The 12,219-nt window shown below is 43.3% G+C and overlaps 1 protein-coding gene across 3 annotated transcripts in view; it reads right to left on the reverse strand.

Moving 5' to 3' along the window:
* Nucleotides 1-464: 464 nt before the first annotated feature.
* The window catches only part of ZNF532 (zinc finger protein 532), a 106,935-nt gene continuing 95,180 nt past the window's right edge, over nucleotides 465-12,219 (reverse strand). For 2 of the 3 annotated variants that reach the window (XM_047767038.1, XM_047767037.1), the window contains exons 9-11: nucleotides 7,483-7,595; nucleotides 4,433-4,580; nucleotides 465-2,519 (exon numbers count right to left, since the gene is read on the reverse strand). In XM_047767038.1, the coding sequence (XP_047622994.1) occupies nucleotides 2,025-2,519; nucleotides 4,433-4,580; nucleotides 7,483-7,595 (756 nt within the window). In that variant the 3' untranslated portion in view covers nucleotides 465-2,024. The remainder of the gene's footprint in view (nucleotides 2,520-4,432; nucleotides 4,581-7,482; nucleotides 7,596-12,219) is intronic. The other variant, XM_047767039.1, reaches the window with a different exon arrangement.

A 12,219-nucleotide genomic window follows, 5' to 3' on the forward strand; every position in this document is an offset into this window, starting at 1 on the left:
GAGAGCGAGCACTAGATTGAGAGCAAGAATATCTGGATTCTAATACGCGAAGCCACTTACCAGCTATGAGGGCTTAGGCCAAGAACTTAATCTGAGTTCAGCTTCCTCAACTGTAAAACTAGGCTATTAGGACCTGTGTAGCCCACCACACAGGTTTATTGCAAGGTTCAAATGCAAAAACACAAAAAGTGCTATGAATACAACTTAAGAGCAATACAAGTATAAATATAACAAGTAACAGCAATTGAATTTCAAGTTGAGGAGTATTTAATCACGCCCTTGGGTTATACCAATGGAGTCAACACAAAAGTGACAAAGTAGCTGATTTGCTAACAAGAGTGAATATATGGCTCTTCTGAGTGAGAAGAAATCTGCAATATCCCATAGCCCATCCCTGCAATGAATCACTCCCTAAACTTCACGAAGATGTCAGAGACCCACCATCAATAACTCTCTCACAGAAGCACAAGGGCCAAATGTCCCACTTTTATTTACATATGAAATGTGTTTAATACAGTTATGATGGATGTGGTTAGTGCATGACACCTGACAGCAGCAAGACCTTTGGAGGAACCGAACATCGACTACAGTATATCATGCAAGTATATCTATATATACACAAAAAGATTTCTTTTCTTTAAAAAAAAAAAAAGTACAAAACATGTTTAGGGATAAATACAAGATATAAAATGCAAAAGAAAACACGAAACAAAAACCAAAAAATAGAACTCTCCCGGACAACTATAAACGTTTGGAAGGGACAGAAGAAGTACCTTGGCTGCACTAAGAAAGCAGAACTACCGGTATTACAGATACTTATTGAAATGACTGAACTAAACCCAGGTGGCTCAGTGTGGAATCGAACAGCCAATTGCGCCACACCAGCTGCTGCATTGGTAAGTGGGTGGCAGAAGTTGTGCATCCCAACTCTAAGTACCAGGACGTTTGGCAGTAGCACCCAGAACAGGAAACGCCAACTCTTTATAGACAGCAAAGGGTTAAGTCAACTGTGATTTTTTTCTTTTTTTTTTTCCTGTCAAGAGCCAGAGAAATACTTCATACTTTTAGTTGTGTCTTTGTAATAGTTAATAAATTACATGACAAAAACGTGACTATATAAATCTATTGGTCTAACTACGTATTTGTAACTTTTACAGTAGTCCAGCCCTTTCTTCACTTTATCTCCTTGTGCTCTTTTAGAAGCCAGCCTTGCAAATCTGCCCAGAAAACCACTGGCCCCTGCTTTTTTCCCTTTAAGATACCCTTCTTCCCCGGTCTGAGATGGAATGAAGGAAATCCGTGTGCCTTACTGGATTTCTGACCCAAGTTTTCATCCCCCACTGGGAAAGAAGCGATCTGCAAGGCTGCTGTCAACACCGTTTGGCATGGCCTGGAGAAAACGCCACACGCCGGGAATGCGTTCCTGGCGGGGCCGGGCATCCCTGGCGGAGCAGGCACGTTGAGGATAGTGCTAAGACACTTAAAAGTCCCTAGTGTTTTTGAGACCTACAGTCACCTACAGTTTATGTAGTGAACTCTAAAAATTAAAAACACTAAAAAAGGCATTATTGTAGCCTGTAATTAGTTAACCCATTCAAATCTGTGACATACAAAATGGTTTATTTGATTCAGTAACTGCCCCTGTTACTAAGAACTCTGATTTAAAGAAACAGTACAAAAAGAAAAAAACCTAACCCAAATTAAAAAAAAAAAAAAACCTAAAAAGAAAAAAAAAACAGAAACACTTCAAAACATTTTCCACTAAATACTGATACAAACATGTAACAAAGAGTATAAAAAGTTATTCATTTAAATATATACAAACTCTTTTAAACTCAAATACTGTTTTAATACTTATCGAGGAGGAGGATATACAGGAGGAGGTGGAGAAGGGACTTGGAGAGAGGATATATTGCAACAGCCTAGACAGTACTGTTAACTCTATGATACTGCAAACTTTCTGTAACAAAAATGTCTTTTTTCTTCCAATGTGGAGAGGGATTCTCCTTGTGGAGGGTGCCTGGCTATTTCTCAGCCGAGCTCACTCTTTTGGATTTGATGAAGGCCATGCCGTGGGTCCGCATGTGAGCGTTTAAGGCAGCGTCCGTCTCGAACGTCTTTGCACACACTTTGCATGTTCGGTCTGACGCAGGGCCGTCGGCTGGCTCATCCTCAGGGCCCGGTTTGTTCTCCTGCTGGTTCTCCTCGCCGGCCCCGTTCTGCTTGGCCGCCGGCTGCGGCTCCTTCAGTTTGTGGACGATGAAGAGATGCCGGGACAGGGAGACGTGCGACGTGTAGCAGAGGCCACACTCGCGGCACTGGTGGGACGAGCCGTCCGACTTGTGCTGCGGGATGTGCTCGTGGAACTGCAGCAGGTTCTCGGTGGTGAAGCCGCACACGGCGCATTTGTGCACCTTGAAGACATTGATCTTGAGCTTCTTCAGGGGCTGAGTGATGGCTCCTCGGGGAGGCCTGAACTCTAAAACAGGCTCTTCCAACTTCCGCTTGGGGCTGGGAACCTTGGAGAGGAAAACAGAACAAATGATGCACTGAAAACCACTCTCTGCGGGTGACAAACGGTCAGTTCTCTCAGACTCCAGGGCTACGGGGAGTGTGGCCCAGGGGGCTGCAGGACCTGGGTTTTCTTACAGCTGCGTGATTCCGTCCTCCTTAGGGGGTCACTCCTTCCACATGGACTCAGCTGGGCAGCCCTTGTCAGTGGGCTCGGCGGCGGGGCGGGGGGGCAAACAGCAATGAAGGAACCAACATGCAGTGTCACAGGAACGGCCTGGGCCTCAAGGCCGCACAGGGAAACAGCCCAGCTGGGAGCTAGCTTGGGTGCTTAGGGGACAGGATGAAGGCCAGGGGGACTACAGCAGCATAACCTGGTGAGTGTAAAGCTGGGACCAGGGAGAAGCGGGGGGCGGGCAGACTGCAAAGTACCCCGTGGGAGAGACAATGCCGGCACCAGTGCTCTTCCTGAGATGACAGCCACTGAACACTAGTGAGTGCCCTTTCCTGCCCTCACTGCCCCCCGCCATTCTCCTTTCCCCGCTGGCTATGTCAAATCCCCTCCCTTCCAGCTCTCCAAAAGTCTAAGCCAAAGAGGCACCCTTTCCTCCCAGCTCCATGGCCATCCAGCTTCTCTGTCCTTAACCTGAGGCTGCCCCATGTACACACATTCTTTTTGTTTTTTGCTTCTTTAGGGCTGCACCTGAGGGATATGGAGGTTCCCAGGCTAGGGGTCTAATTGAAGCTGTAGCTGCCGGCCTATGTCACAGCCGCAGCAACGCCAGAACTGAGCCGCGTCTTCGACCTACACCACAGCTCAGGGCAACCCCAGATCCTTAACCCACTGAGCGAGGCCAGGGATCGAACCCGCAACCTCATGGTTCCTAAGCGGATTTGTTTTCACTGTGCCACGATGGGAACTCCCCACATACATCCTTTAATTCCACCCCCACCTCCCCATCACTTGAGGGAAAGAATTACAATTTAATGCGACACTAGTCTGACTTATCTTCTGATTTCAATGATTAACTCCTTGAAAGTACAAACAGGCTTTCACCCAAGAACATTCCAGACACAGCACGGTGCCAAAGACGGCTGGGTCTCTGAAATGTCTGCTGAACTATTGCTTCACTCCAATGGCACTTGGTACCCACACACCTTGTACACAGGTTAATATATGTGTATGTGCGTCCAATTCAAGTTCACTATGCACTGATAAGGTATGATTTTTTATCTTAATCTTTTAACATTACAAAGAGAAACTAAATAGAATTAATTTTATTGAGTACCTCTCACAACCAACATACTGTCAATGAAAAAGAGTCTAGGAGTTCCTGTCGTGGCTCAGTGGCTAGCGAATCCGACTAGAAACCATGAGGTTGCGGGTTCGATCCCTGGCCTCACTCAGTGGGTTAAGGATCCAGTGTTGCCCTGGTGGTGGTGTAGGCTGCAGACACGGCTTGGATCTGGCATTGCTGTGGCTCTGGTGTAGGCCGGCGGCTACAGCTCCGATTCAACCCCTAGCCTGGGAGCCTTCATATGCCGCAAGTGTGGCCACCAGTGCAGCCAGCCCTGGAAAAGACACACACACACAAAAAAAAGAAAAGGAGTCTACCTTTATACAAATTTCTGGCTAAGAGACAACTTCTTTGAGTAGACATAAAATTTTAAAAATTTTATATGTAAGCATATCACTCCCTAAAGCTGTGTCCGGAAGTATATAACTTCATAAAGGACTTAATAAAGGTTACCTTTTAGGAGCAAGATGAAAGGTCAGAATGAGTACAGTGGGAGAGTCCCTATTATTTTATAGCTTTATGCATAGTCTGAATTTTAAAAACTGTGTTACCACAGAAAAACTTAAGTGCAAAAAGCAAGTCAACACCACTTTACTGTAAAGAGAACACATGTAATGTCTGACCTTGGTGTCTTCTTTTATTTCTGCTTCCTCCTCATTGGTGGCTTCTGTCATTTCTTTCAAGTCAGGATCCTTAATTCCGTGCATGAGCTGGATATGTTTCTCCAGCATCAACCGTTTTGTGAAGGTGCGCCTGGAGTCTGGGCAGTGCCTGTGGGGCGAAAGACAAGGAAATAACCTACTTGCTTTAAAGTAGCTCACTGAAGAACACACTGCTGAAAGCCCTCAACTGGCTAACAGCTCACCCAGAGGGGCCGGGGGGTCTGTGTGAACATCAACGGTCCAAAGCAAAAGAGCAATGTTGCTATGAATCGTATTTCCCAATTTGTGAAAAAAACTGTTGCAGCCTTTTTTTTTTTTTTTTTAAGATTTACAATGTTGTACCAATTTCTGCTGTACAGGAAAGTGACCAAGTCATACATATACTACATTCTTTTTCTCATACTATCTTCCATTATGTTCTATCCCAAGAGATTGGATATAGTTCCCAGTGCTGTACAGCAGCTTTTGTTAAAAGTTTTCTATCAGTTTTTGTGTCCTTATAGGACAGGCCTAATTTGGTTCACTGGAGTATTTATTTTCTGACTTTGGTTAAAGTATTACTTAATTTCTAATTCTGGACGGCCATAATTTTAACACAGAGGACATTACATTTCGAGAGTTTTCTTTCCAGTGACTCAGAGTGTTCCCTCAAAATTTACATCATGAGACACCTTAATAGAAAGAAAAGTCTCTGCCTGAATCCTTCACATTGGTGTTAAGGATTCCTGTCCACTCTGCCATAACAGTGACAAGACCCAGTGTCTACCCTGTCAAATTCCTCATCGGGGCACCAATGCAACATCATCACGGAACCCAATACATGTGTTTCGTCAGCTGATTAAAATGTAGAAAACTGTGAACAGACGTCCAAAACACGTCAATTATTTAAGTTTCTGTTTCAGCTTGTGCAACACCCCCACCACTCCCAGAAATTATGATTACAGTTTTTCTTTAGAATATATGAATGAATCATTTTCTTAATCAAACAAGCCAAAAACAGGTAAGTAGAAGTTAATGATCCTGATTATGGATGCTCTAAGCCAGATGTCAAGAATACCCCTGCAGGAGTCCCCATGGTGGCACAGTGGAAACGAATCCGCCTAGTATCCGTGAGGATGAAGATTTGATCCCTGGCCTTGCTCAGTGGGTTGGGCATCCAGCGTTGCTGTGGCTGTGGTGTATACTGGCAGCAGTAGCTCCGATTCAACCCCTAGCCTGGGAACTTCCATACGCCGTGTGTGCGGTCCTAAAAATCAAAACAAAACAAAACAAAACAAAAAACCCTGCAGCCAATGCAGATGGAAAGTTCCTCATGGTTTATACAGCACCAAATTTGTTGTCTTCTGCGAGGCCCCAAACTCTGATGATTTGAGGTCAGAGACCCTCTACAGGTTAGGGTGGAAGCCCACACCAGAAGCCAGCACCCACAGAGAGGAACAAATCAACTGGACGATCCAGGCATTTTACTGCCTTACAGAGACTTCATGGGGAAATGAACAAACCTGTCAGAGGAAAGACTGCGCCATCCCTGCCAGCCCTCCACTTTCTCAGCCCCAGGGCTTCCTCCTAAGTCCACTGATTCTTCCAAAGCAGTCTCAACATACAGACTTATTTACAAAATGTTCTCATCTCACCAAAATCCCTCCCAGCTTCATTCCCCAGAAGGAGGGTCTAGGTCCCTGTTTCCCTACCCAAGAAACTTTCCCTAACTAACCAAGACATGGCAAAGCCCCCTGGATTGGGTAGCCAACCCTGCCAAGTCCCCCAGCTACACAGTACACTGAGCCCTGCTGTCATCATAGCCATGCGCCACACACTGGCTGCGTGGCTTCTCTTTTATGAGAAGTGCCTTGAAGGAACCGGGGAGTTCCCAATGTGGCTCAGGGGTAAGAACCAACTAGAATCCATGAGGACTCAGGTTTGATCCCTGGTCTCTCTCAGGGGGTTAAGGGCCCAGTGTTACCGTGAGCCATGGTGTAGGTCATTAATGCAGCTCAGATCTGGAGTGGCTATGGCATCATAGGTCTGTAGCTGCAGCTCCTAATTCAACCCCTAGCCTAGGAACTTACATAGGCTGTGGGTGTGGCACCAAGAAGACAAAAATAAATAAGTAAAAATAAAGTAAATAAACTTGTTATATCACCTCACTCAGGCATGTTCTGGTTGAGTGGGTGATCAAGCATTCTCACTAATAACAATCTAACAGTTTCCAACTTCATATACTAAGAAGTGGCTCGTGACCATCCCCTCAGTTCCTTGAATTTGGTGTCTTACCAACAGTGTGGGCTGAGAAACTGCCCTGAGGACAGCGTGCACTGCAGCTGAGGGGCACACGGTCCAGCCTAGGACTGACTCTGGGCCCGCTCTGCACCATGGAGTACATCAACCAGCACAACCCACTTGCCAATACTGGCAACTTACTGCAGGAAGGAGGCCGAAAAGCTTTTCCTTCAACCATGTGCCCACTTCTCCTCAGTAATAAAATACACATCTCTGCACAACAGCTAAGGACACAGGTAATGGATAAGAATATACAAAGGGTGAGCAAGGACTGGTTCTTTTTTTCTTTTTTCTTTTTTCCTTTTTAGGGCCTCACCTGTGGCATGTGGAGGTTCCCAGGCTAAGGGTCTAACACGGAGCTACAGCTGCTGGCCTGTACCACAGCCACAGCAACGCCAGATCCGAGCTATGTCTGTGACCTACACTACAGCTCACGGCAATGCCTGATCCTTAACCCACTGAGCGAGGCCAGGGATCAAACCTGCAACCTCATGGTTCTTAGATTTGCTTCCACTGCGCCATGACGGGAACTCCTATTTTAAGATATTTTACGTGTTACAAACCAAGCAAGAATGGTCTGTAAAAACAAAATATAATTAAGAAATGAAATCCATACACTGTAGAGCAGATGGTTGGGGAAATGGGAAGTTAACGGTGAAAAACGAAAAACCTTTGAGCGGCTCCAGCCTAATCCTTTCACTGTGCTTCCTACGTTAGAAATTACGACTTACGAGCAGGTATAAACTTTCCTGATGCCTTTGTGCTTGATCCGGTTGTGACGGCACAGGCTGTGGGATGAGCTGAAAGATTTGTCACACTGGCGGCAGGGGTGTTTTTTCATTTGCTTCATCAGGAGAAAAGAGAAAGACAGTCACTCAAGAGAACAAAAACAGAAACACTTTACACATTAAGAACTCTTTTGTACTAATCTAAAAAATCGCTATTGTTTAGCAATACGGTAACAAAACTAGAAGCTTCTTTCAAAGATGTAACAAAGAGGAGCAGCAGGGCTGCAGTAATCATGAAGAGGCTCATTTCTAGAGAATGTGATACTCTTTTGCCTAAGAGTAAAAAGTTGTATATTTTTCTCAAAACATTTGTTTTTGATTCAACACAAACACCCAGATATCTGAAAAGAAAACATTACATAATTTTTTGTGTAAGAGATGTTATTTTTTAAAACCAGCTAACCTAAAAAAACATAATTCTTCAGTAAATACCAAATAAAGCCATTAGTCATTTTGTAATATCCAGAAAGAACATGTTTCTTTCGCCAATGTGCCATTTTACCTCTCTGGCTAATTTTAAGCATTTTAGCTTTTTCCCCCAATAACTAACGATTCCTTACATTAAGGAGCTTTCCAAGAAGTCCTTTTGTTTTAAATGATACTATTTAGTCATCTGAAGAACAGAAGTTTGAGAAAACCTACTGTACAGCACAGGAAAATCTACTCAATAGTTTGTAATAACCTACATGGGAAAAAAGAATGGATATATTTATACGTATGGCTGAGTCACTTTGCTGTACACCTGAAACTAATACAACATTATAAAAAAGAGAGAGAACACCAAGTTTGAAACCACTCTGCAGAGGTTGCCTGTTGGTATATGCAGAATGGGTGTGTGTGTGTGTGTGTGTGTGTGTGTGTGTGTGTGTGCGCTGAGGGGGGACAGATAAGAGAGCAAAAGAGCTATCAAGAGATATATAAAAATCAAAGTGAAAAGTTTCCCACTCTGGCTAAGACATAATTATGTTAATTCAGATTCCCATGTGGAAGCTTTGAAGTAAAATTAGTGGCTTAACTTGCTTGATATGCACCCATTACAGTCTAGAATTAATGTCATATCGCAAGGAAATGAAATCAAGAAAGAAGGGTCAGCCTCATGAATGAAACAAAATTTGGCTCAGCACTCATTAAAAATAAGGATGAAGTAGGATAAATACCCACGTGGAATGATGTTACTATCTTTGGCAATAAGAAGAGAGAAGCAAACAACTGCAAGCTAAATGGTAAAGAAGTGGTAAGTTCTCTTCTTAAAATTATTTTTACATTAATCACTTGACAAATATGGAAAGCTAATCCATTTAGGCAGCTGAGAGGCTGGCTCTGGAGTCCCAGAGATGGACTGGTACCTTTTCTCTAGCACACACCGCGAGGGATGTGATGAGGGAAAGTGTCCCAACCTCCATGGACTCCCCTTCCCCAGGGTCAGGAGGGAGTCACAGCAGTGCCGTCCTCAGAGAGGGTGTGGGAGGAAGGGTTAACACAGGGCTTGGGACATGGAAAACTCAATACGTGGTCTTTTATTAGTATAGTTGAGGGATATATTTAAGTGTCATTTTAAAAAGAGTAGAAAATACTATATTTCTTTATTATTAATTTTTTTGTCTTTTTGCCTTTTCTAGGGCCGCTCCCGCAGCATATGGAGGTTCCCAGGCTAGGGGTCCAATCTGTAGCTGCCAGCCTGCACCACAGCCACAGCAACTCAGGATCCGAGCTGCGTCTGCGACCTACACCACAGCTCACGGCAACGCCAGATCCTTAACCCACTGAGCAAAGCCAGGGATCGAACCCGCAACCTCATGGTTCCTAGTTGGATTAGTTAACCACTGCACCATGACAGGAACTCCTAGAAAGTACTATCTTTTAAATAAAGCAAATCAGTCCGGCAGATGGTGGGAAAAAAAAGAGAACAAAGTAACCAACCAGTGCGGGAGACATCCTGTCCCTTCTCCCCACCGTGCCCCTTCAGAAAAATTTCTGATCACATTTCAGAGATCATACCTAGACCATATGCAGCCAGAGAATGGATAAGAGGTTTCTTTTAGAATAAAACTTTAAGTCAAGAACAGTCAGTCATGAACGGTTCTATGATGTTTTAATACAGGTTTTGAACATCTACTAATATCTAACTCCTGCTGAATCTTGTACATATAAGATGGACAACATTGAGATCACTTGGGAGAGTCAAAACACAAGACATCTTTCCTTCTTTTCTTAGAGCTGCATCCACGGCATATGGATGTTCCCAGGCTAGGTGTCCAATTGGAGCTATAGCCGCTGGCCACAGCCACAGCAACGCCAGATCCTTAACCCACTCAGCGAGGCCAGGGATCAAACCTGCGTCCTCATGATGCTAGTCAGAATCATTTCTGCTAAGCCCAACGGGAACTCCAAGACAGCTTTCTAAAGGCAAGAAAATTATAGCAAATAATCATAAAGGAGGGAGGCATCTCAAGTATATTGTTCCAAACATGCAACAGGGTAGAGGCCTCGGAGAAATGCAAACTGGATATTCTATTATGGTGAAGATTTTAATATTCTACTTCTTGTTATGCTGGAGTTATAGTAACATATCAAATCAAAATTGTAGTAGAGAAAAATATTGATAAAGAGATCCTCAGACGATAATAAATGAAGAGCAGCTCAGCTGAATCAATAACTACTATTTTCAAAAAGAGTTGACAGTGTGTGAGATATTCTTCTTTTTCAACACCTTTATGAAAAGAAATACAGAAATGAACAGAGCAATCCCAAAACAAATAGGGTAAGGCTTCAAGAATCACTGGTAACAAAAAATAAATAAATTTTAAAAAAAAATCACTGGTGACAAGAAAAATTACAGGTTTGAACTCCAGTTTTCAGCTCAAACCTGCCATGTGCACATTACCAAACAATACAAATGACTTTCTTCTTTGTTAATTTTAAATCCTAACTTATTTAAAGGTGCTTTGCCAAAGTTATTTTCGTAACTTGTATCGTCAATATTGTAATTGTTTATACTGCTACTTTATGACACAGAAAGTAATTTTTAAATCAAGGTGGGAAAAAAACACACACTCCAATAAAGTGTAAGAGTCTATCATCATTCGGGTTTAAAACTTTTTTTTTCTTTTTATGGCCACACCTGTGGCATATGGAAGATCCCGGACTAGGGGTTCAATCAGGGCTACATCTGAAGCCTATAGCCCTGGCAACGCTGAATCCGGATTCAGACACTATGTCGTGTTCTTTACCTGCTGATTCACAATAGGAACTCCTGTTTTCAAGACTTTTAAGGTCATTTACTTTTTCCTGCCTCCAGTTTGAATAAGCGGATACTGACAGAACCAGGGCCTGAAATAGGCTTTTTATAGTTAACTAAAATCAGAAAAGAAATTACGAATTATAAAGTATTTTGTTTTCGAATAGAGCTCTTCAAAAAAAAATAGTGAACTAATAAGCTGTCAGGGTCTGAAAATTTTGGTAAAACTTTATAGAGTAAAACATCAAATAAAACAAATACTTGGGTACACTTCTTAAACTTTCTCGCTTATCTCCAATTTCTGACTCTTTTGTCCTCATGTCCTTTAGGAAAGAAAGCGTTATCATTCTCCCCTCTTACTACATCCCTGTGCTCTGAAAGCCCTGGCCTTGGGCTCAAGGTCTAAGCTCTAGAATTTCAGGTGCCCTCTGAAAGCCACTCGTTTCGATTGAGGGTACTCTCGCAATCAGACATTTCCCATCCTGAATAACCAGCCCCTTCTCTCTCTTGGCTTAAAGGCCTCTTTCTCTTTCAGATGACTTTGAAGAAGTCAGGGGGAGAAAAGAAACAACTTCGCACATCCATCTGGCCAGACATCAACTTTTCTCTGCCTCTTCCTGAGATTCCTACCTCCATGAGAAATCTGCCTCACACCAACATGCAAAGAGACCATCACACAGGCACAAACAGCCATAAAATTTTGGTTAAAGGGGAGCAGAATTATTCCCAAAGCATGCTGGTGACATACACCTTTCAGCTCTATCCTCTTTGTTTTTTTTGTTTTTGGCTGCACTGTGGCATATGGGGTTCGCAGGCCAAGGGTCCGATCTGAGCCACAGTTGCAACTTACACTCACAGTTGTGACATTGCGGGATCCTTAACACACTGTGCCGGGCCAGGGACTGAACCTGCATTCCAGCACTCCAGAGATGCAGCCAATCTTGTTGCACCAGGAAAAGGAAAAACCAAACCAACTGTATAACGTAAGCATATCACAGCAGCAATCCCTCAGAATTTTTAACTCCTAAAACTCTGGATCCTTCTGCTTGGGAATCTATTCTATAAATATATCTGCACACAGGACAGTCAGTCCTATTATTAACACAACATACACATAACACATGTTTTAAATCACTGAACCATGCAAATTAAAAAAAAATAGGACTCCCAGCAACAATGAAATTAGGGGCATAACACTCAAAAACTGCCAGTGACTCATTTAATAAAAACAGTAGCATGGTTTCACACGTTAAATGGTTAAGAAATCTAAGGATACCGCAAAAAAAAAAAAAAATATATGGCAGTTTACTTAGAAAAAGACAGGCAGTTTGCTTGTGGAAAGGAGCATCAGCGGGCTTGTTAGTTTTTGCGAAGTAAGGGAAGGAGGGTTATCTGAAATCGGAGGGAAGCTGGAACACCAGGTGTGGACCTTTGCGATTCAA

Source organism: Phacochoerus africanus, chromosome 2 (assembly GCF_016906955.1).
Source record: "Phacochoerus africanus isolate WHEZ1 chromosome 2, ROS_Pafr_v1, whole genome shotgun sequence".
Classification (NCBI taxonomy): Eukaryota; Metazoa; Chordata; class Mammalia; order Artiodactyla; family Suidae; genus Phacochoerus; species Phacochoerus africanus.